General features: G+C 46.2%; 1 protein-coding gene across 2 annotated transcripts in view; it reads left to right on the top strand.

The window, feature by feature from the left end:
• The first annotated feature begins 1274 nt into the window (after positions 1–1274).
• TSEN15 (tRNA splicing endonuclease subunit 15) overlaps positions 1275–24416 on the top strand; it is a 76844-nt gene continuing 53702 nt past the window's right edge. Inside the window, exons 1-2 of one of the 2 annotated variants that reach the window (XM_088453898.1) lie at positions 1275–1428; positions 4237–4318. In XM_088453898.1, the coding sequence (XP_088310024.1) occupies positions 1282–1428; positions 4237–4318 (229 nt within the window). In that variant the 5' untranslated portion in view covers positions 1275–1281. Of the gene's footprint in view, positions 1429–1449; positions 1548–4236; positions 4319–24416 lie in introns of those variants that run through there. The other variant, XM_088453899.1, reaches the window with a different exon arrangement.

Here is a 24416-nt window from a genome sequence, read left to right as displayed (position 1 = left end):
CATATTGTCGGAATTTATTATTCATAAAAAGAGGCAGCTGGTCAGAACTGAAACACAAAGACATCTCTATGGACAAAGATGCCCAAGGACTAATCTATAAAATCTTGGATGGTCCTTGTACATTATAACCAATCAATATTACGAGCTGCAATTACGCACGCAGATCCACTGCGTAAATATGCTAATAAATGCTATCGCAATGCCGTCACACAGCCAGCATAGAGACGTCCACTACCGCTATCTCACATCCATAATACCTTGCAGTCCTGCGTATACATCGGGAACATAGAGTAACATCGGCCCCTCACGCACAATTACAACAGGTCAGCCCTTACACATTGAGTACAACAGCACAGACGGTGCAATGTTTCGCATTACTGCCTCACAGCACTGAAGTCGTGGGTTTAATTCCCACCACGGTCCTACCTGTGCGGAGTTTGTATATTCTCCCTGTGCTTGCGTGGGTTTCCTCCCACACTCCAAAAATATACTGGTAGGTTAAGTGGCTCCTCTCAAAAAAAAAAAATGACCATAGTTGTATGTGTGTGAGCATGTGGTAGGGAATATAGTATAAACTCCACTGGGGCAGGGAATTATGTAAATGGCCAAATATTCTCTGTAAATGTGCTGTGGAATATGTGCGGAGTGGTTGGAGAAACGCAAGCGTGCCTTTCTGTTTGAACGCCATTGCATGGGCGCGTATAAATTAGCCATTGCATGCAACGAGGTTAGCAATATTTATTTTTTACCAGTTATTTATACAGCGCACACATATTCCACACCACGTCACGTCACCACCCCCAAATGCTCACAGCCAGTCACTATTCCTATATTTCGTAGGTGATCGCAGAGCCATCGCAATGCTAACTCACACACGCACACTGCAGTGCATACACATGCGCAGTACGCACCATCGGCCAACATGCATACTCTGTTGCAGTTGCGATTTGTAATGAATCGGGCCCATAGAGTAGTAACATAAAACAACTGATCTGCGTTACTCTTTTGGATACAGGAAACATTTATGATCTGCTTCATACTGGAAACACTTCAGAATCTGCGCAGCTTCAGTAGGGTACAAATACTGAAGGGGAGCTATCCACTTCCCCAGTACAAGGTGCTTTATAATAAATACTGTTTGAAATACTTACACCTCAGTCATTTATATAATTCTAGTTTTAACATGATTATTAATGATGAATGACTCGCACAGAAGACTCAGCTTAGCGCACGGAGATTTAGTGTTACACAGTAACACTGTCTCCGCCGGAACCTGGTGCTATGGTACAGGGTACGTGGGGAAGAATATCTGTGTGCACTGCTCCTGATCCGGTTGTCATGGACTCGGCGGGGGAATTGGGAGGTGTTGCTGGAATGAGCACCGGTGCTAGAGGGGAGGTGGAGCCCTGGATACTAGAACATCCAAAGGTCAGGAAGTGTCCCGACCCTATGCTTCAATATGATGGCGTCAGTGTTTCACCTACTGTGATATTACAGTCACTAAGGGCAGCATGGTGGCTGGGTGCAGATGCTGTACAGAAGTCGGGGTACATTTACTGAGGAAGTCCTGTTATGCCTAACACACACTGTTCTTTATATATAATACACAAATGATTCTATTATAAATATAAACTCATGTAGCTAATATCTGTGTAAGGGTTGAATCGCTGCATATAATTAGTGAGTCCTGATAACATAACTAGTAACGCTTTTATACCTAAATTCCATTTCAGAACCGGAGGTTGGAACAGGGTTCCAAACCGAATCAGACCCGGAATTTAGCTGGCGCCGACCCTGGATATTCCCGAGTCGGCGCCATTCACACCGGAGCTGGGTCTGCAGTAACCCGACTTTACCGGCGTGGAAGTGAACGCTTGGAGATGATGTCATCTCCAAGCACCACTGAAGCTGGCCATTCTGCCGGGATGCGGTGTGCTCCAGGTCATCCTGACCCGGATTGTTCCGTTTACACTGCAGTGTTCCACGGGTTATTCCCTTTTAAAACCATGCAAGTTACCTGGGTTGGATTGCGGGGTCACTCCACCCGGGAATCCAACCCAGGCCCCTTTTACACCAAGGAGCTACCTGGGTTAACCCTGCAATAACCTGGGTTTTAGCTCTGGTGTATAAGGGGGGAAATCAATTCCAGACATTAACATGATGGGCCGTTCTGGAACTGCACATTGCATCCTGCTGACATCACAAGTTTTCCCTTGCACCTCAAGACTTGCTATGTTGGCACTCCCGTAATTGGCAGATATGTTCGCATCGCTCAGGCCGCACAAATTGTGCTGATTTGAATTCCCTCCTAAGTGCTCATTGGAAAAACTTGTGTATAATAAGGAATATACCATGGTGCCCACTAAATTATGCTACCTATTAGAAGCAGCTTCTAAAGGAGAAAATGTCTGTGCTTACTCGCTCTCAACTACATAAAAAAAATATATATTTGTATACTCAGCTGGTAAGTATTTTACAGAAACTGATTTAGTAAAGATAACATACAATTAAGAACATACATTCAGTTTCTGACAGTACTCAGTGGGTGTCTCAGTACTTGCACATTCACACGTGTACCCTAAGAAAGAGCTTGCAGCGGCATTTACATGAAGGCACAGACGTGTGTCTGCACAGGAAAAAGTTTCTCAACACTTAACAGCTTTCAATCGAATAATGAAATGCAGCTACAGCCTTGGTATAATTCAGAGCCTGCATGAACCAAACTAATCTCTAAAAAATTAACACAAGGCAGCGCCCATAGTGTATTCAATAAATTACAATGTTAGATAATACATTTGTGCCAAATGGAACGTTCTTTGTAATAAATGTAAAAAGGCTTATCTCAAACCAATGGTCTCTCCAAATCCTTGGATCGAAGGTTTGATATAGCTGTGGGTCAATTATAAAAAGACTTCCATAGCGTAAAACAGTTTATTTAAAAAACACAATAAGATCTGCTGAATTGGATTAAAGTATTGCAAGCATATCTCGAACATAGGGTTCAGCAAAGTTCCAGACGTAGCTCACTGCACCACCACAAGTGCACAGTCAGTTCTTGAAGTTGATGTTTAGGAAGCAGGAAAATTTGGCAAGTTTAAAGATCTGAGCGACTTTGACAAGGACCAAATTATGATTTTTAGATGAGTAGGTCAGAGCATCTCCATAATGGAGGTCTTGTGGGGTGTTCCCGAAATGCAGTGGATAGTACCTACTAAAAGTGGTCCAAGGAAGGACAACTTGTGAACTAGGGAAAGGGTCATGGGCACCCAAGGCTCATTGATGCCCATGTGGAGCGAAGGCTAGCCTGTCTTGTCCAATCCTAAAGAAGAGCTACCGTAGCACAATTTGCTGCTTAGTTTAATGCTGACTATCCTAGAAAGGTAACAAAATACACAATGCATCGCAGCTTACTGTGTAGCCGCAGACTGGTTAGAATGCCCATGCTGACCCCTGTCCACTGCCGAAAGTGCATACAATGGGCACATAAGCGTCAGAATTGGACCATGGAGCAATGGAAGGTGGCGTGGTCTGATGAATCATTTTCTTTTACATCATGTGGGTAGGCCAGCTGCATAGAGTGCTTTGTTTACCTGTGAAAGAGGATGCACTATGGGAAGAAGGCAAGCTAGGAAGGCCTCACCTTGCAACTTACAGGACTTAAAGGATCTGATATGAATGTCTTGGTGCCAGATACTACAGCACACCTTCAGAGGTCTTGTGGAGTCCATGCCTCCATGGGTCAGAGCTGTTCTGGCAACATGAGAGGGACCTACACAGTATTGGGCAGGTGGTTTTAATCTCCCAAGAACTCCCACTACAATCCACAGTCTCTGCTTCCAAATTTGTTCTGCGTCTCTGTGCGGTACCAATTCGCAGTGCTACTCAGACACATGCAGAGTACTTATCACATCGGCCAGCTGTGCTCATATCGGTGTAGCATGCAATTTTGAATCGGGCCCTATGTTGCTTTTGCCATATTTATTAAATTAGAAAAACTAATTCTGCCAATTATGCTTGTGTAGTGTTATTAATAAAAACCAAAGGTATAGTTTATCACAGTTGGTACTCAATTTCCTGCTAGTTCAAGATGTCTGCTTTTTGTTTAAGGATTGTGTTTTTACAGGTTGGTAGATCACCCATATCACATGGTTGGTGTGTACTGAAAATAACCTGTACAACATTGAGAAAATTACAAAAAGTAATTTTTTTTTTTATTATTGAATTTAAATTTTGCAGTTTAAAGAAATGATGACATTGGATGTAGCAGAGAATGCCCAAGTTTATGCAGCATTTCTAGTATACATGGATCTTTTAGAAGGTAAGTTCTATGACTGAAAGTTGTGCTTTAAGCTTAACTGATATATTTCTCCTGCTATCTTATAAATATATAATTTGAAAAAATATATAATTTGAAGCTTGAACAAATTTAACCAACAGTTAGGATCCCGAGTCAAAAGTTAAGATTAACCAATTTCTTGCACAATTGACAAGCAACGCAATTATTGTTTTTCATGTGTGGCATGTAAACTTGTGATCAGCATAATATACCAGCACATGGTCCCCTTGTCACTCTGTAGTTGGCTATAGCGACCCCCTTGGCACAGTGCGACCGGCATTGCGGTCCACTTGGCACTCTGTGGCTGGCTGTGGCGGTCCCCTTGACACTCTCTAGCTGCCTGTGGTTGAATTTAGCACTCTGTAGTAGCTTGTGATTCCCTGTAGAACTCTGTAATTCTGTGCCCCCGCCTCCACTAGCAATATGCAGAGGCTCCCCTGTTAGCACTGTGTAGTGATCTGTGTCTTTCCACCTTTAACACTCTGTAATGACCTTTGGCTTCCCTTTTACTTTAGTTCTTTGTAGTATCCGGTAGCCACTGCATTTTTGCATTCTACAGCTGCTGCAGCCCCCATAGCACACTGGGGTAGCCCGTGGGTCCTCCCTGATAAGAAGGGACCTTTACACTTGGGGATGGAGGGGGGACTCAATTAGCCATGGTAATTTACCCCGGGCTAATTGATGCCCCGGGGCTATCCAATTAGCCCCGAAGTCAGCCCGCAGCACTGCAATTAATGCATATTTCTCTTCGGGTCTGAGTAGACTCGAGAAGTTCTACTCGATAATTAGCCTGTTGTCGGGTGCAAACAGTGGGTTAACACATAGGTCCAGGAACTTTTCCCAGATGCTATGTGTTAACGCCCAATAACAGATAATTTATTGGTCAAGAAAAAAGGGCTGTAATTGAATAGCCCCGGCCGTTAAAGCCCAAGGCTACCACCATTTTTACTTCCGTTATATTATCAGGGCTAATTGAATTCCTTCCTTATACCCCTTTTACACCAGAGCAAAAACCTGGGTTTTTGCTGGGTCTACCCGGGTCGCAGCTCAGTGTAAAAGGGTCTCTGAAAAATAACCTGGGTCAAGTGACCCTGCAATCCAACCCAGGTAGCTACCAGGGTTGGACCCAGGATGGACCCAGGTAATGGTGCAGTGTAAACGGTGCAACCCAGGTTATCTGACCTGGATCATGCCTAAAATGAGAGGATTGGTGGTTGTGGAGCATTCACCACCCACTTTTTATGACCTCACAGGTTTAGCAGGGCAGACCTGAGTTCAGTGTGAACAAGGCTGACCTGGGAGTAACCCAGATCAAAGTTGCAGTGTAAATGGGTCTGACCTGGGTCTGACCAGGGTTGGAACCATGTCCAAAAACCCAGGTCGGACCTGGGTTTTTGGTGGAAAAGAGGTATTAGTTTTACCACCAGAAAGAGGATATACCAAATATCCATAAAAAAAAACTCATCCAAGATCCACAGTGAATAAATTATATTTCCAGATAATAAGAGCTAGAATACTCGAACAAAAAATATTAGATTCATATAGGACTATTGCCTGAATGGGTACTAATTAGGGATAAAACATTAACAAGTCTTGAGTTTGAGGTGGCGGGATGACATCTAAGACGAAATTGCAGAAAGACTTTCAGTAATGCAGATGGTTAGAGATCTGGAGCAGACTGGTAGATTTGGGTATTATCTGCATACAAATTATACTGAAATCCAAAATAGCTGATTAGTTTTCCTGGAATTGTGGTATAGATAGAGAAAAGCAGAAGACCTACTGTAGGACTGAGCCTTGTGGTACTCTTAACTGATAACCGATAGAGGAAGTGGATCCAGAGAAGCAAACACTGAAATAATGATTTTAAAGAACCAGGATAGAACTGTGTCCTGAGACCAAAGGTGCCTACACACTAGGCGATTTTTTACACGATCTGCCCGATTCTGACGCATCAGAACGACAGATCTTGTAAAATATGTCCTAATCGTGAGTGTCCACTCACAATCAAGATGCCGCTGGTCGTACATCGCATCTTCAGATCTTGCCTGCTGCAGGCAAGATCTGAAAATCTCAGTCACGATGCTCTGGTATAGTTAGGATGCATGGTAGATCATAGGCCAATTTGAATAGCTTTTAACACCAAATCCTGCCCACGACTGCCGGGAAGCTGCCGGGGGAGAAATCGGACACAATATCGGATCGTGACCAGATCGCCTAGTGTGTAGGCACCTTTAGGGATTGTAGTGTTTGTACGAGAAGAGAGTGGTCAACAGTGTCAAATGCATATTACAGGATGATATGCTATTATATGCGAATAATTCATTTCATGTGGTTTATGTATGCCATATATGTACCAGCTTTTTAGTTTGTGATACATTGTTTTAATAAATCAGTTATTTATCGTCAATAAGGACACTCACGCAGTCTTTTTCTTTAGATACAAGGTTTCTCTTATATATGCAGGATAGCACATGTGCCGTTTCTTCTATGTTATATAGATTTCACAATAGCTACCTTCTGGGGTGATTACTGTCTGTTAATGGCAGCTGCTTCCTTGTGTATATGTACTGTGCGTGTGTTTCTGTTATGTATGTATGTATATATATATATATTCATTGTTTATCTATAGTTAATTGTTTAAATATTGACCTGATAATATACTATTTGATAGCACTCATTTGTTGGCGCCTCTTATTGTACACTCTTCTGTACTAGCTTTTTAGCGTCAAATACAGCAAAGATATAAGCATTAGAAGTGGGTAATGGCATTTAGACTTGGCAGTGATCAAATCATTGACTACATTAGTTAGTCAGTGCCGTCGCTGTGGAGTGTTTGGAAAGACAGTCCGACTGAAGTGGGTTCCATAAGTTATATGAGTCAAGAAAGTGTGAGAGGCAGAGGTAGGCCAGTCTCTCAAGTAGCTTATACTAGCAGAGAGATGTAATGGTAATTTATATATAATATAATGCAATACAAAACAATCGGCAGGATAATCACCAGCTCCCGTAATTCAGATCTTGCTTACACAGTGTTCCTGGGAGGAGGCAGCACTCCACACCCCAAGTCCTGACCAAAGTCAGTCATAGGAATAACTTCCATTATGCCCATCCAGAGACAAAACTCTTGGAGAAGCGTGACAACAGTTGCCCTAACAACTCCAAGGCCTGGACTACTTCCCACTGTAGAATCCTGTATTATCATCCTACTGGCAGGAGACAATGTGATGTGATGCACAACTATACGCCTCCTTTTTACTAGCTACCCCTTGTGGTTTCAGTGCCATAGTGCTATATCCCTTAACCCACAATATGTGCTACACAAACGTAAAGTCCGTGAAATATCCACTGGCAATTTAAGAGATTTGGGGGGTCATTCAGACCCGTTCGCGAGCAAAGGACGCTCGCAAACGGGTCGATGTTCCCCCACTGCGCATGCGCACGACGGAGGGAGCTCCGTCGTGCGCATGCGCGAGACCCGGACTGCGACAGCCAAGCTGTCGCTCCGGGTCTCGCACCAAAGGGGGCATGCTGTCGATGTTGATTGACAGCACGCCCCCTTTGGTGGGGGTGCCGGGGGCGTGCCTGCCAGACGGAGGCGTTCCCATGGGAACACCTACCGTCTGGAGCCGGCCCCACTGACATCACTAGTGATGTTCACTACAAACGTGAACGCGCATGAACGATAATCGTTCATCATTTGACTCACAAAGTGAACGATTTTTTCAAACGATTATCGTTAAACGATATCGTTTAACGATAATCGTTCAAAAAATCGTTGTGTGTGTATGCACCTTTAGACTACACAAATAGGTTTATTGAACTCCTTAAAAAGAAACACAAGTTTTGCAACTTTGTCAGTACCCAAGCGGTTTCTCAGTTTTGACTGCAGCAAAGCAAATGTTCAAAATATTCTTCTCTACTGAAGCTGATGATGCTGCAGCTGTTAGCAATTGCTCTACTGCTACCATGATATTTTCATTACCAGCAACAGTTTCTGAACCAATGTGCTTTTTCCACCAATCTATTGGTGCCACTGTTGACACAACATCGAGGTCAAACAAGAGGTCATTAAGCTTTTGCTTGGAACTTGACTAGTATTGGTAGAAGGGTTATTGAATTTGGATATTTTTTGTTGGCAAACTTAAGAGCATCTAATGGTGCATACACACGGTCAGATTTTTCTTCAGATCTGAACGATAACGATTTATATTCATATCTGAAGGAAAATCTGACATATCTGTCAGATGAACGATTTGAACGATGCGCGTTCCTGATGGTCAGATAACGATATCTGACATCTGATGTGTTTGCAGTCAGACTTGGACGATTCTATTCATTTTAATGCAGTCAAAAATCGTTCAAATCGTTCAAATCTTTGGTAAAATTAATTTGACAGATGTGACAAATCTGACCGTGTGTATGCTCCATAACTTATCTTCTGCAGTTAAACAACTACTACAGTAACATGGGTCCATCAATTAAGAGAGAAAATGTGCAGGTCCAAAAATTTCTTCATGCTTGGTTTGTCCAGATTTAGGCCCTCATTCAGAGTCACTCGTAAGCGGCCGCTCGTTCGTTATGAGCGATGTTCGCTCATCTGCGCATGCGTACGGATTTTAATACGCATGCGCGAACCAGTCAGTGCGGCCGAAAATAGTTTGTTCACAAAATAGCAAATGCCTGCTACTTTGAGTGACAGGATGAGGCGTATGTGGGTGGTAACAGGGGAAGGTGCTTGAAAACGGGGAGTGTAATTCAGAACGCAGGCGTGCTTAAAGGTCAAAACGGGCGTTTTAAGGGAGTGCATCATTAATCCAGCAGCGTCATTGACCACGTCACTTGGTTTTTTTTAACTCAGAACTGCTCGCAAAATAGCGGTTGAAAAAACCAACCACAAGAATAGCGAGCAGTTCATACGCTGTTCGATGTACTCGATTAATCTAATAAATAGCGGATATGACGTATGGTGCGAGCGGCCAGGGGGCGTATTTTTCAAAATTACGTTCGTATGTTTTGCTCGCTCGTTCAGCCTTAGAGGCGTGAACAGACCGCAAAGTGCGAACGGTTCATTTGAATAGCCACCACTTTTTAGAAAACGAACGACCGCAAATAGCGAGCGGCTCTGAATGAGGGCCTTAATTTTAACAATACATTAAACACCTTGATTTAAAGAAAAAAAAAATCGTGATTTAATTTGTGATATAAATCAAGTTGATTTAAATCCGCAAACACTGCTGACAATCACACACCTCCCTAGACATTAGTTGAGTGTCAAGGTGCCTACACTCATGGCGTTTTACACAATTTGCCCGATTTCGACGAATCGTGATCCCAAATCGTGACTTTCTAATCATGATGCCGATGCGCGTCCCTGCTCGTCATAAATCGCATCTTCAAATCTGTCAATCTGGGACACAATACACTGAATGCACGATAGATCTTAAGTCAGATTGGACATTTTTTACTCCAAATCGTGACCACGACTGCTGGGGAGCTGCCTGGGGAGAGTTCAGGGAAAATCGTGCCTCTAGTCAGATCGTGAGCACATCGCTATGTGTGTGGGCACCTTCATGCATGAGATAGGAGAGGGCAGAAAAGGCAGGCTCCAGCTCCTGTAATGGGGACAATGGTGTGAGGTGCCATCTCCACTTTAACATTCAAAAACTCAGTTACCATGTTCGAGAAAATGAAAAATCCAAATTCAATGCAAGTGAAGCATCCAAATGGAAAAAACCTAGTTAATGTGTTAAGTCCTTAGCAGTGGTGGGGATTCAGCACAGTCCAATATTCAAATCAGTGCTCTCCCCAGGCTGTTTGTTGCAGGTGCAACGACCGGCAATAAACAGCTAACACCCGACACTTCCCCCTGCCCCAATGCGCCGCGTCCCCGTAAAACTTACTGCCTGGCACTCTCCCCCGCCCCAATGCCTGTCACCCGGTCACCCTCAACGTGCCTTGTTACCATGGACACGGATGCCACATGTTCTTCCCATTGGAGGCTCCGTGTCCGCTGGCAATAAGGACACGTGACGTTAGTAATAATTCCGGACGACGGGACGCGGTGCCTTAAGGCGGGGGAAAGTGCCAGGTTGTGCAGCTTGGGCCCATCACAGTGTAGGGGCGTGTAAGACTGGAGGACAGAGATCCCTCCCCCTGTATAAAATCATGGGTGTGCTGTTCAGGCGGGAGCAGTCGCCTGTACACATTAGAGTAGTCCTGCGTCCATTCTCTCTGTGTAGGAGCTGAAAATAAAATCTGTGGGGACAGTATTTGGGAGCCTGCAAGTGGGGATAGTGTTCACGCTGCCCCTTATAGCGGCGCCCTGCTAAAACAGCCTGGCCGCTGACGGCATCTATTCACATTAAGGAACAGTTTCGGGGAAGCCCCTATTAATGACGCCGCCGGCTTGTCACGCTCCCAAAAGTGACGTAGAGGGTACCGCACTGCTCCCAACAGTGACGTCGGAAGTGCCGCGTCCACTTTGCGGGCACGCATGAGGTCCCTGTCTGCGCCGCCCCCTGCCCGCAACTGATCCTAGCGGGAACACTAGGGGGCAGTATTGGGAGCTGTATAGAAAAAATATCTGTGGTACCAGCAAGTGGGAACAGTGTCTGTGGACACTGTATCTGGGAGCTGCTGAAATAGTGGGGACACTATATCTGGGAGCTGCATAAAAAATAAATTCTGTGGTGCCAGCACTAATTAACACAATGTTGATTTCACTAGAGGGACCAGATCCTACAGACTTTGATTATGACAAAGCTGCAAACGACTGGGACTCTAAGAAGAAGAGGAGAATTAATATATACAATGTTATTTCAAGTTTAAATCATTATAAAGTCAGGGTTTAAAACATTTTATTATTGCGAAGGCCCCCACCTGGCTACTTCTTGATGCCACCAGCTGGAAAAATTTTCTGGGGAGAACACTGCAAATAGGAGAGCCACACCAACTGTCACCCCAAATGCTGCCAAACATCACTGGCAGTTGGTGTGGCTCCCCTATTTGAATATTGGACTGCGCTGCAGCCACACCTCTGAAGCCACTTGACCCAGACAACGAGCTTACAGTCCCAGGGCACATGGGAAATGCTGCTTTGTCACTCAATCACCTTGGTCAAGAGGAAACATTTTAGCCGTTTTCACCCCCTTAGGAGTCGAATTTCAAAAAATCCCGGCTTAGTGGGTGCCTACATCGTGGAAGGAATATACTCCCCGAATTACATATTTCTAGGTCCAGGGGTTTGGGCTGGGCATTGATGAGTTGGTCAGTGAGGACATTTGTTTTTATATAGATAAGATTTTAAAATCCTGTACATATGTAATTCTCACATATTACAATATAAGTTTTTTTTTTAATAAAATAATATATATATATATATATATATATATATTATAAGGGCACAGTCGTGTCCTTATATTGAGTCTGCATCTAAAAAAAACGAAATCTCCATAGAGAATTCCGGAGGGGCGGCATGGTGTTTAAGAGGCTATACCTCAAAAGCTGTTGGAGATACCGAGCTGAAATTGGGCACGGCCGAGTGGAACTGTCGCTCGGTGCTGCATGCCAAATTTCAGGGCATAAACGTAAAAAATTAGGATTTGGGAATAATCTAAAGCTCCAACTGTCACTTTTTTGTGACATTCTCAAATAGGACCACTTTTCTGCTGTTATCTTTGGGGGATGTTTGGAAAAGCATAACTTGAGGTAGGGGGTGAATTTAGACTTGGGGGTTTGTTTTATTAGTTAGCCATTGTGCCAGGGTACGTGCTTTTGGGGTTGAGGTAAATTAGAAAGTTACAGTTTTTACACTATTACCTCAAGAATGCGGCATTGAATAGATAGGAAATTTCAACATGTTGCCCAGGCGCAGTAGGAGCCTCCCGGCAGGTGTTCTCACAGTGGGTTCACTTGGGTGTGCAAAGATGGCCGTCGTTTGCGGGCTTTAGCGGTGGTGGGCATGGGGGAAGGAAGCTGGCGGTAGCTGCAGCAGGACCCGGGGGAAAGGTGCGGGGCAGTAGCGGGCGTTTGCTGCGGCCAGAACCTGGGACGGTAGCGGACCTTAGTGGCGGTGGTGCGGGCGACAGTGTGGTTGGCAGTGGGACAGGCATTAGGACCCGGGGGAGGTAGCACCACACAGAATGCAGGCTCGGACCTGGAAGATCCATGATACCTGCTTCTGTGTTTAAAAAAAATATATATATGGGGTGGCCCTGCCCCCCAATCATCACCCCTGACCACTATTCAACCCAGGCCGGGGATCCCTGGGGAGCTGGGGACTCCCCCAATAAAGGGGTTACCCTCTCCAGGACACCCCAGGCCCATGCTGATAGCCTGGGGCTATCCCCAGCACCCCTGGGCGGTGGTTGTTGGGTTGATTGTGTTGTGCGGTGCATATGAAAATATAAATATTGTCTTTTGCGCCCAAGGCCCAGGCTGATAGCCCGGGGCTATCCCCGACACCCCTGGAGCGATGGGTGCCGGGTTGATTGTGTAAAGTGTGGTTCAAGTAAAGAGTTAAAATATAGGGCCTGATTCAGACCCACTCGCAAGCGGCTGTCCGCTGGCAAGTGGGTCGATGGTGTGCACTGCGCATGCGCACGATGGAGGGAGCTCCGTCGTGCGCATGCGCCAGACGCGACGAGTGAAGGACTTTCCTTCGCTCGTTATGTCTGATCAAAGGGGGCGTGCTGTCGATGTTGATTGGGAACGCCAAGCGTCAGAAGCCGGCCCACTGACATCACTAGTGAGAGCCAAAATCACTCCGGGCCTTGCGGTTGAGAAACTCAACCGCAGGCTCCAGCTCGCAGTGGCGATGGTCGCGATGGTCAAGACCATCGCGGCCATCAACCTGCACGCCCGTATAGGCTGTGGGTGGTGACCCACAGCTATACGAGCGTCCAGGAGGACGCTCCATAATTATGGAGGACGGCCCTCATTCAGAGCGTGCGCTCTGCTCAAAGCGTCCGGCTCTGAATGAGGGCCATTGTCTTTTGCTGTGGAATTATAGTTCCCAGCAATCCTCCCCCGCATGCTGGTACTTGGAAAACCAGAAGTATCAGCATGCGAGGCATTACGGGCCTGCTGGTACCTGTAGTTCCACAGCAAAGTAAAATTTTATTAAAACACACATGCACACACACATGTACCCACACATGCACACACTGTCTCACATATATATATATATATATATATATATATTTAATATATAAAGTCCAGAAAGCTGCACTCACTGTAGTAAGACCTCAAATGATGGGGTGCTCCATTATAGACATCAGTCCAAAATATATGTGAATTCCAGAAACGAAATAGGCAATCACCAATCAGTTGCAAAATTGTTTAAATCACTCACATGATCTAAGGTAATGGTCGACGTTTCGGTTCAGGTAGACCTTTGTCAAGACAACAAAATCACCAACATATCTCCACCACAGGAAACTGTTTCCGTTTCTGAAATTCACATAAATATATATTAGCAATAAAATTATAGTCCACATGTGCTCTCTTTTACAGGGACACAGAGAGAGTTTTTTTAAATGCTGGTATCAGGGTCTTCCTGCATGGGGCTGAAAATCCCTAGGACATTGCTTTACTGTGTGTAATTATCTACTGCACGTCCCACCCCATCATTACAGAGATGTTTTCTGCCACAGCGAGTACAACTGGGGATACCAGTACCCCACGCTGGGAACCACTGCACTAATGTATAGCTGCCCCGTATCACTCAGGCTGAGTGAGAAACCCAGCCAGGGTAACATCCACAGTCAGTGGCCTTACTGTGAGGAGCCCCAGATGAAGGAACTACTATATTATTTATACATAGTATATCTCATTGATTGTGCTGTAAAAGAGTGTCTTTGGAGAATAGCTCACTTTTTTATAGCAATTTATTTTCTAGATGCCAAAATTATTTTTATTTTTTAATTGTCAAATTCTACTTATTCATAAAGCTTAAACAACAGGATACATTGTTACAATATTGTATGTCCATATGGGATGTAGTTATGAGGTCTCAATCTCGACAACATAATCCCGGCAAGGGATATAACATAGGCGTCGAAATACAGACGCCTATGTTAATACTGATGACAGGACACCGTACCGATCGTCCTCTCTGCCGGGTAAATATACACTTAGCCCGGGGATGGGGGGGGTTAGGTTTAGGGACCCCCAAGCGGACTTAGGGTTAGGCTTCCCCCCCCCCCAGTGAAGTTTAGGGTTAGGATAGGAAGTGGGGAGGGTTAGGGTACTTACCTCGAGGTGTCGGAATTTAAAACTGCCGGGCTGCCGCTGTCTGTATTTGATCTGGCGGATAAATAGCCGCCGGCATTACATACCAATTCCTTCCATATAACAAGATATTAAAAGATCAAATATAAAACAAAACTTTTATTCATATTAGGGATGTGCAGGCTCGGTTCTACTCGGTTCCGTTCGGTTCTTTTTACCGGATCTTATTGGGTTTCAGCTGTCATGAGTTTTGGATAGCCAATAAGATTCGGTAAAAAGAACCGAACGGAACCGAGTAGAACCGAGCCTGCACATCCCTAATTCATATATATATATATATATATATATATATATATATAGCGTTCCAGCTAGGCTGTTTTAGCAGGGTGCGGCACCCTGCCCTCCTTCTGGAGGACAAAAAGCACCCTGCCCTCCAGAAGGAGGGCAAAAAGCACCCTGCCCTCACAGGCTGCGGGTGCAGTCTTCACCCGCGGGACGCAGTGTCCCGCGGGTGGAGAAATGTGCGGTGACCCGGTCACCGCCGGAGAATAGACGCCGGGCGCATGCGCCCGGCATCTATTCTCCCTGCTTGCAGCGCTTGGGGGCTGCCCGGAATGTCCGTAAGTGCCGGGCACGCCCCCAAGTATGATGAAAAAGGGGACGCGTCTTATAGACACGCACCCTTTTATGGCCACGCCCCCTTTTCGCCCGCGCGCACAAAGTTGCCCTCTCTAGCTCCGGCACCCTGCCTGCCGCCGGAGCTAGAGTGAACACTATATATATATATATATATATATATATTTTCACAAAAATGTAAACTTTATTAAGAAAAACAATTAAAAAAGGGACAAATTGTCAGTGAGGAACTGGGAGAGAGAGGGGGGGGAAATAGAACCCTGAACAATAGATTACCGTATATACTCGAGTATAAGCCGAGTTTTTCAGCACAAAAAATGTGCTGAAAAAGTCCCCCTCGGCTTATACTCGAGTCAAGTGTTGCGCTGACCGGACGGAGTTCGGTCAGCGCTACACACTGCCAAACACATAGCCGCCGGAGCCGGCAGCTATGTGTTTGCTGTAATCAGCAGCCGCTGAGAGTCTGTCAGACTCTCAGCGGCTGCTGCTGCTCCCACTGCGGGAGCCATCTTCCGGCTCCCGCAGTGGGTGATGGGAGACACGTCGTCATGACGACGTCTCTCCCATGCAAAGCGGCCGGAGGAGCGGACAGCGGCGGGACCAGGAGCGGACAGCGGCGGGACCATGAGCGGGAGTTTCAGGTAAGTGTTTATTTTTTTTTTTATTGTTATCACGTCTCTCTCTACTAGGGGGGGGGGGGACTACAGGGGGCACTACCAGGGGGCGATGACTACAGGGGGCACTACCAGGGGGCATTATCAGGGGGCGATTACTACAGGGGGCACTAAAAGGGGGGAATACCACTGGGGGAACTACCAGGGGGGGATTACTACAGGGGGCACTACCAGGGGGGGATTACTACAAGGGGCACTAAAAGGGGGGATTACTACAGGGGGCACTACCAGGGGGGATTACTACAGGGGGGGATTACTACAGGGGGCACTAAAAGGGGGGATTACTACAGGGGGCACTAAAAGGCGGGATTACTACTGGGGGTACTACCAGGGGGGGATTACTACTGGGGGCACAACCAGGGGGAATTTCTACTGGGGGCACTACCAGCTGTTGCCATTTCCCACACTAGGCTTATACTCGAGTCAGTAAGTTTTCCCAGTTTTTTTGGGTAAAAGTAGGTACCTCGGCTTATATTCGGGTCGACTTATACTCGAGTATATACGGTATGTCATAATGGCGTCTGTTCCAGGGCTGTACTAAAGAGCTGCTCGCTGTACAGACACCTGTCTTGCTGCAGACTCACAGAACAGATAAGCAGCTGTTGGGTATTTGACCTTTTTTCATACCAAGCTAATATTGAAATGGACCTTGAAGAAACCATGGTGCAGGAATCCATTACAGTATGGGAAAAGAAAGCACAGACGTCAGCCATGTCAAATAGCTCCAGAAGACGACCAACTGAGGGTGACCATAGGGGATGATTCCATCGAGATTGTTATGTTTGGTGTTGCAAGTTCATGGAATTATGACCCTTGTATAGGCTGGACGGAGATGGCAGTGGAACACAGTGCAAGGAGGACTCTCACTGAGAGCCCACAAAGTCCTTCCCCTGCAGTAGATGAGCCTAAAGGTGATCTGAGGAACGGAGAACAGAGCAGCCTGACTGCAGGGAACCAAGAACAGCAGGAGGACATAACACAAGCTGTCCCCAATGATGATATTACAGATGCATTAGAACCACGTAAAATAGTAGCAAAAGCTGAAAGAAAAAACAAAAAGCTGAATTGAGAACTCCAGCAGGAGAAGAGGAGATTAAATGAGAGACTCCAAGAAAAGACTCCACGGTCTGGCTGACGAGGCTTCATAAGCAGGATCAGAACAGCGATGTGCAATGTATTTCTGAGGCGCAACAGGGTCACGCCTGTTACATGAACTGCCGACTGAGCCAGGCGTTTATCGCTGGAGCTCCTCCTCACCCGGCTATTTCTCCTTCTTTTTTTTGGGGGGGGGGGAAGCCCCGAAGCCCCTACCCTCTACTCAACATCTCTACTTGTTTTTGCCTCCTATTCACCCGTGGAGTGCAATATAGCCATCATCTTGTGTACCTCTTGGCCCATCTAGGGTTTACCTACCGAGGCCTACTTCTCACTGCAGGCTTTCCTGCAAACACCGACCACACTGCTTCTACTCCAGTGGTCTGAGACCCATCTTCTATTTATTTGTAGAATACATTTTGTGTAATATTAATAAATATGCATGTGCTTTCACATTATATGTATACATGTGATCCATGTTTATTCTCTTATTAAAACAGTCTTTTTTTAGTATAATTGTTCTCAATCTTCTCCAGTATCAGGATTTGGCTGGAGTTCAGGTTGCTGTAGATAATGGGTACAATATTGTCAACGTAAAGATAATTCATGCAACGTCCAATCTGTTCAGTTAAGTAGGACATGAGCTGGGAGCTTTATCCCAGCCAGGGCCAGGTGTAATGGTTCACTTCTAATATACTCCATAACCAGACAAAGCTTCAGGGCATCAGGCTAAATCTGTGTACACACTTGCCGATGTATACCCGGACGATATGTTGGCCGCTAGTACAAATTGAGCAATGTAATGAACGAAGGAACAATCCCTCCTTCTGTCCTTCATTACCTTTGGCACTGCATGCGATATCTTCCAGTTAGCCATGCAACACGTCCGACTGGACAATATTGCATGCGACCGCGGGAGTGTGCAGAATAGGTGGATCGCATAGTGTGTACAGACTATCTATTGTTCCGATACGCGTTGGAGCGATAGATCGTTCAATGGATCGCATATTGTGTACCCGGCTATGCTCCTTTTAAAGCTGCAAAGGACTGGGCCTCTAAGACAGTGGTTCTCAAACTCGAATGTCAGGATCCCACACGGGTCACATTTTTCCAGGTCACACAGCAGGTGCACAGGTGTATTCATTACTCACTGACACATTTTAAAAGATCCACGGGTGGTGATAATTATTTCACTTGTGATTGTGTGAGGACACTTGGAAAAAATGCACTGTTTGGGGTCCTGAGGACCGAGTTTGAGAACCTGTGCTCTAAGAAGAAGAGGAAAAATAATATATAAAATGTTATTTTAAGTTTAAATAATTATAAGGTCAGGGTTTAAAACGTTTTATTATTGCGAAGGCCCCCACCTGGATACTTCTTGATGCCACCAGCTGGAAAAATTTTCTGGGGAGAACACTGCAAATAGGAGAGCCACACCAACTGTCACCCCAAATGCTGCCAAACATCACTGGCAGTTGGTGTGGCTCCCCTATTTGAATATTGGACTGCGCTGCAGCCACACCTCTGAAGCCACTTGACCCAGACAACGAGCTTACAGTCCCAGGGCACATGGGAAATGCTGCTTTGTCACTCAATCACCTTGGTCAAGAGGAAACATTTTAGCCGTTTTCACCCCCTTAGGAGTCGAATTTCAAAAAATCCTGGCTTATGCTGGGCATACACAGCAAGATAAAATGTCTGTCAGACCGACAGACATTTTATCTGGCCGGCTGCCAGCCGCAGATGTCCGCGGCATACACTGTGAGAGAAATCTCACAGTGTATAGCCCGACATCTGCGCTCCGCCCCCGGGGGAGGAGACATTTCCCTGTTCCTTCCGTAGGAAGGAACACAGGAAATATCTGTCTGTCGGCTGCGCTGGGCATACACTGCCCGATGCGGCCGACAGTTACCGGGTAAATATCGCATCGGACGGGCATGCTGGACAATCCAGCATGCCCGACCGAGCAATATTTAACCGTCGGTCGCCTCGCCCCCCCCCCACGCTACAATTATCGCGGCGATCCGCCGATATCAGGCGGATCGTCCCGATAATTGCAGCGTGTATGGCCAGCTTTAGTGGGTGCCTACATCATGGAAGGAATATACTCCCCGAATTACATATTTCTAGGTCCAGGGGTTTGGGCTGGGCATTGATGAGTTGGTCAGTGAGGACATTTGTTTTTATATAGATAAGATTTTAAAATCCTGTACATATGTATTTCTCACATATTACAATATAAGTTTTTTTTTAATAAATATATATATATATTATAAGGGCACAGTCGTGTCCTTATATTAAGGCTGCACCTAAAAAAACGGAAATCTCCATAGAGAGTTCCGGAGGGGGGCATGGTGTTTAAGAGGCTATACCTCAAAAGCTGTTGGAGGTACTGAGCTGAAATTGGGCACAGCCGGGTAGAACTGTCGCTCGGTGCTGCATGACAAATTTCAGGGCATAAACTTAAAAAATGTGAATTTGGGAATAATCTAAAACTCCAACTGTCACTTTTTTGTGACATTCTCAATTAGGACCTCTTTTCTGCTGTTATCTTTGGGGGATTTTTGGGAAAGCATAACTTGAGGTAGGGGGTGAATTTAGACTTGGGGGCTTGTTTTATTAGGTAGCTATTGTGACAGGGTACGTGCTTTTGTGGTTGAAGTAATTTAGAAAGTTACAGTTTTTACACTATTACCTCAAGAATGCGGCATTGAATACATAGGAATTTTCAACATGTTGCGCAGCCGCAGTAGGAGCCTCCCGGCAGGTGTTCTCACTGTGGTTTCACTTGGGTGTGCAAAGATGGCCGTCGTTTGCGGGCATTAGCTTTAGTGGGCTCGGGGAAAGGAAGCTGGCGGTAGCTGCAGCAGGACCCGGGGGAAAGGTGCGGGGCGGTAGCGGACCTTAGCAGCGGCGGTGCAGCCGACAGTGTGATTGGCGGTGGGGCAGGCATTAGTACCCGGGGGAGGTAGCTGCACACAGAATGCAGGCTCGGATCTGGAAGATCCGTGATTCCTGCTTCTGTGTTTAAAAAAATAAATATATGGTGTGGCCCTGACCCCCAATCATAACCCCTGTCCACTAGTCAGCCCAGGCTGGAGATCCCTGGGGAGCTGGGGACTCCCCCAATAAAGGTGTTCCCCTCTTCAGGGCACCCTAGGCCCATACTGATTGTGATGTGTGGTGCATATGAAAATATAAATATTGTCTTTTGCGCCCCAGGCTCAGGGTGATAGCCCCGGGCTATCCCCGACACCCCCGGAGCGATGGGTGCCGGGTTGATTTTGTAAAGTGTGGTGCAAGTAAAGAGTTAAAATATTGTCTTTTGCTGTGGTACTACAGTTCCCAGCAATCCTCCCCCGCATGCTGGTACTTGGAGAACCACAAGTATCAGCATGCGACGTATTACGGGCCTGCTGGTACCTGTAGTGCCACAGCAAAAGCAATATTAACAAACCACAGAGAACACACACACCGTAGAAAAGTAAAATTTCGTTAAAACATACATGCACACACACATGTACCCACACGTGCACACACTATCTCACATACTCACCTAGTATCCCTTTAGCCAATCTGTCCTATTCTCCAAGTAGATAATCCTATGAATTACCTGTAATAAAAATAACATACTCACCTCCTCCTATGCGTGGATCTGTCCTCTTCAGACAATCGTCTTGGCAATAAACAACAACGAAATTACGCTGACCTTTGTACATTAGTAGTGTCCTCTAAGGACACTACTACCCGAATGACTGCTCCGCCCAGGATTTCAGTTCAGAAATCCCGTTGCGGAGCACTCATTGGGTGAGAATGGCGAGCCTTCCGCCTCTCAGCCAATTAGCTGTTCTCACCATTGATTTCAATGGTGAGAACCGAGCGTGCCCTTCAGCGCCATTTTTGAAATTCAAAGATGGCCGCCGCGAGCCAATCACTGCTCACTACTTCATCGCCCCACCCCCTTGGGTGGCTTATTATGCAGCCAGCGCGAGGCGCCGTCCACCTCCGTCGGCCGGGAGGCAGCAGAGAAGAGCTGCCGAAGACAGAAGACGCCCGGGAAGCCCTGGTTGGGCGGCAGCCGTGCAAAAGAGCTTAAAGGCCGCCGCGCTCCAAGTGAAGACGCTGTAGAAGTCCTGGGGGAGAGGCTGCCATGTAAAAGTGCTTAAAGGATGCCGCCTCCCAGGTGAAGGTGCGGCATAATGAAATATTTTAAAAAATTGTGTCTTTTTTTAAATATTAATATTTCTTTTGCAGGGGTACTATAGATACCAGCAGGCCCTTAATGCCCTGCCTGCTGGTACTTGTGGTTCTCCAAGTGCCAGTTTGCGGGGATGCCTGCTGGGTCGTGTAGTACAAAAGACAATATTTATATTTTCATATGCACCACACAAAACAATCAACCCAGCACCCACCGCCCAGGGGTGCTGGGGATAGCCCTGGGCTATCAGCCTGGGACTGGGGTGCCCTGGAGAGGGGAACCCCTTTATTGGGGGGTCCCCAGCTCCCCTGGGATCCCCGGCCTGACCTGACTAGCGGTCAGGGATGAAACTTCGGCTGGGGGACCAGGTGAAAGGGCTCCAGTAGCTGTGGGATCACCCCCCCGTTAGAAAGAGTCCGGTGCTGGTTCTGGTAAATACAGGGTGACCCTACGCATTTTTCCCCCCCAGTATTTCCAGAACCAGGGCCGGCCCAGTGCTTTGGGTGAGGGGGGCCCCTTTTTTTATTTTACACATTCAATTTCTAACATAGATGTGTAGAAGGATCTCACTGCTGCGTTCATGCATTGTGACTAATTGATTTAATTTTCTCAGGTGCATTCGCACTGCTAGTGAGCCCTCTGTCACCCGCTGATGCCCCCTTTGCACTGCACCACTGCCACTGCTCTGCACCACCGCTGCTGCACCATCGCATGCCTACAGCCTGCCCCTGCAGCCGCCTCGCACTCTGCACCTCCCAAACCACCCCCTGTGTGCTGTTCCCTCTTCCACTGCGTTAGTGTACCATTTTATTGCCCTTCTCCCCTGCAGGTGGCCCAGTTTGCTTATCCAAACCCTGATAGTTAATACATTTTAAAAAAGCTATGAAATTCCATAGACAAAAAAACCTTACGGTTTCACATGTCCCATTAAGGCTGCTTAGACATGATCTGAAAATTCACAAAACCTATTGAATTTCTGCCACTCAAACTCCAAAAAGCAATGAAATTACGATCATTAAGGTGCCTTGCATAATACAGATATTGTATGCCATGACACCATGTGGTTAACTGCAGCTTCAGCACTCTCACAGAGTGAGATTGCTGTCACTCACAAAATGGTGGAGCGGCTACTTCACAGAATTGTGTTCTCATTGAAATATACACATGCAGTGTATTATTACAAAGGCCCCCACCCGGCTACTTCTTAATGCCACCGGCTGGAAACATTTTCTGGGGAGAACGCTGCAAATAGGAGCGCCAAACCAACTGTCACCCCAAATGTTGCCAAACGTCACTGGCAGTTGGTGTGGCTCCCCTATTTGAATATTGGACTGCGCTACAGCCACACCTCTGAAGCCCCTCGACCCACACAATGAGCTTACAGTCCCAGGGCACTTGGGACATGCTGCTTTGTCATCCAATCACCTCGGTCGAGAGGAAACATTTTAGCCGTTTTAACCCCCTTAGGAGTCGAATTTCAAAAAAATCCCGGCCTAGTGGGTGCCTACATCATGGAAGCAATATACTCCCCGAATTAAGGTGCATACACACGGTCAGATTTTTCTTCAGATCTGAACGATAACGATTTTAAAAATCGTTTTATTGTTCATATCTGAAGGAAAATCTGACATATCTGACATGTTTGAACGATGAACAATGCGTATTCCCGATGGTCAGATAACGATATCTGATGTGTTGGCAGTCAGTTTTGGACGATTTCAGTCATTTTAATGCAGTCAAAAATCGTTCATAGTACAAATCGTTCAAATTGTTGGTAAAATCGTTCAGAACGTTCAATCGTTCATCTGACACATCTGACAAATCTGACCGTGTGTATGCACCATTACATGTTTCTAGGTCCAGGAGTTTGGGCTGGGCGTTGATGAGTTGGTCAGTCAGGACACATGTTTTTATATATAGAGACAAGATTTTAAAATCCTGTACATATATATTTCTCACAAATTACAATTTATGCTTTTTTTTTATATTAAGGCTGATTAGAAAAAAACGGAAATCTCCATAGAGAATTCCGAAGGGGTGTTTAAGGGGATACACCTCAAAAGCTATTGGAGGTACCAGGCTGAAATTAGGCACGGACGGATAGAACTGTCGCTCGGTGTTGCGTGGAAAATTCTAGGGCAAAAACATAAAAAATGACGGTTTGGGAATAATCTAAAGCTCCAACTGTCACTGTTTTCTGACATTCTCAGTTAGGACAAGTTTTCTGCTGTTCCCTATGGGGGATTTTTGGGAAAGCATAACTCGGGGTAGGGGTCGAATTTAGACTTGGAGTTTGTTTTATTAGGTAGCTATTGTGCCAGGGTACGTGCTTTTGGGGTTCAGGTAATTGAGAAAGTTACAGTTTTTAAACGATCACCTTACGAAGCCACCATTATAGAGATAGGAAGATTCAATTCCTTGCGCAGCCGCAGTAGGAGCCTTCAGCAGGTGTATTCACTGTGGCTTCACTTGGGTGCAGCAAGAAGAGTGGCTTTTGTGGGTTGAGCAGGGGCCGGGTCCAGGGGGATGAAAGCCGGCGTTTGAAGGTGAAGGTGCGGCTAAATAAAATACTTTAAAAAACGGTGTCTGTTTGTTTTATTTTAATGTTTCTTTAGTACCAGCAGGCCCTTAATGCTCCGTCTGCTGGTACTTGTGGTTTTCAAAGTGCCAGTATGCGGGGATGCCTGCTGGTACCTGTAGTACTACTGCAAAAGTTATATTTTCATATGCACCACACAACACAATCAACCCAGCACCCACCGCCCAGGGGTGCTGGGGATAGCCCCCGGGCTATCAGCCTGTTCCTGGGGAGCCTTGGAGAGGGGGACCCCTGTATTGGGGGGGTCCCCAGCTCCCCAGGGATCCCCGGCCTGGGCTGACTAGCGGTGAAGGGTGATGCTCCGGTTGGGGAGCTCGGTGAAGGGGCTCCCATGGCTGTGACATCACCCGCCCGCTAGAATGAGTTTGGTTCTGGTAACTACAGAGAGGACCCTACGCATTTTTTCCCCCTGTATTTCCAGAACCAGGGCCGGCTCAGAGCCCAGTGCTGGTTGCGCTGAATACAGGGGACCCATACATAATTTGTCCCTCGTATTTTGGCAACCAGGACTGGTTCTGAAAAGCCTGGTGCTGGTTGTGCTTCATACGTCGTTTGTCCCCTGTATTTAGCACATCCAGGACTGGCTTTCCAAAGGTGTTGGTTGTTGTTTTTGGGGAAGGGGTATGAATACCTAATGATCTTTAC

The sequence above is a fragment of the Taudactylus pleione genome, unplaced genomic scaffold (genome assembly GCF_031769625.1).
Source record: "Taudactylus pleione unplaced genomic scaffold, aTauple2 ptg000602l, whole genome shotgun sequence".
NCBI classification, from domain to species: Eukaryota; Metazoa; Chordata; class Amphibia; order Anura; family Myobatrachidae; genus Taudactylus; species Taudactylus pleione.
This window is presented reverse-complemented; position numbering and strand designations above follow the sequence as displayed.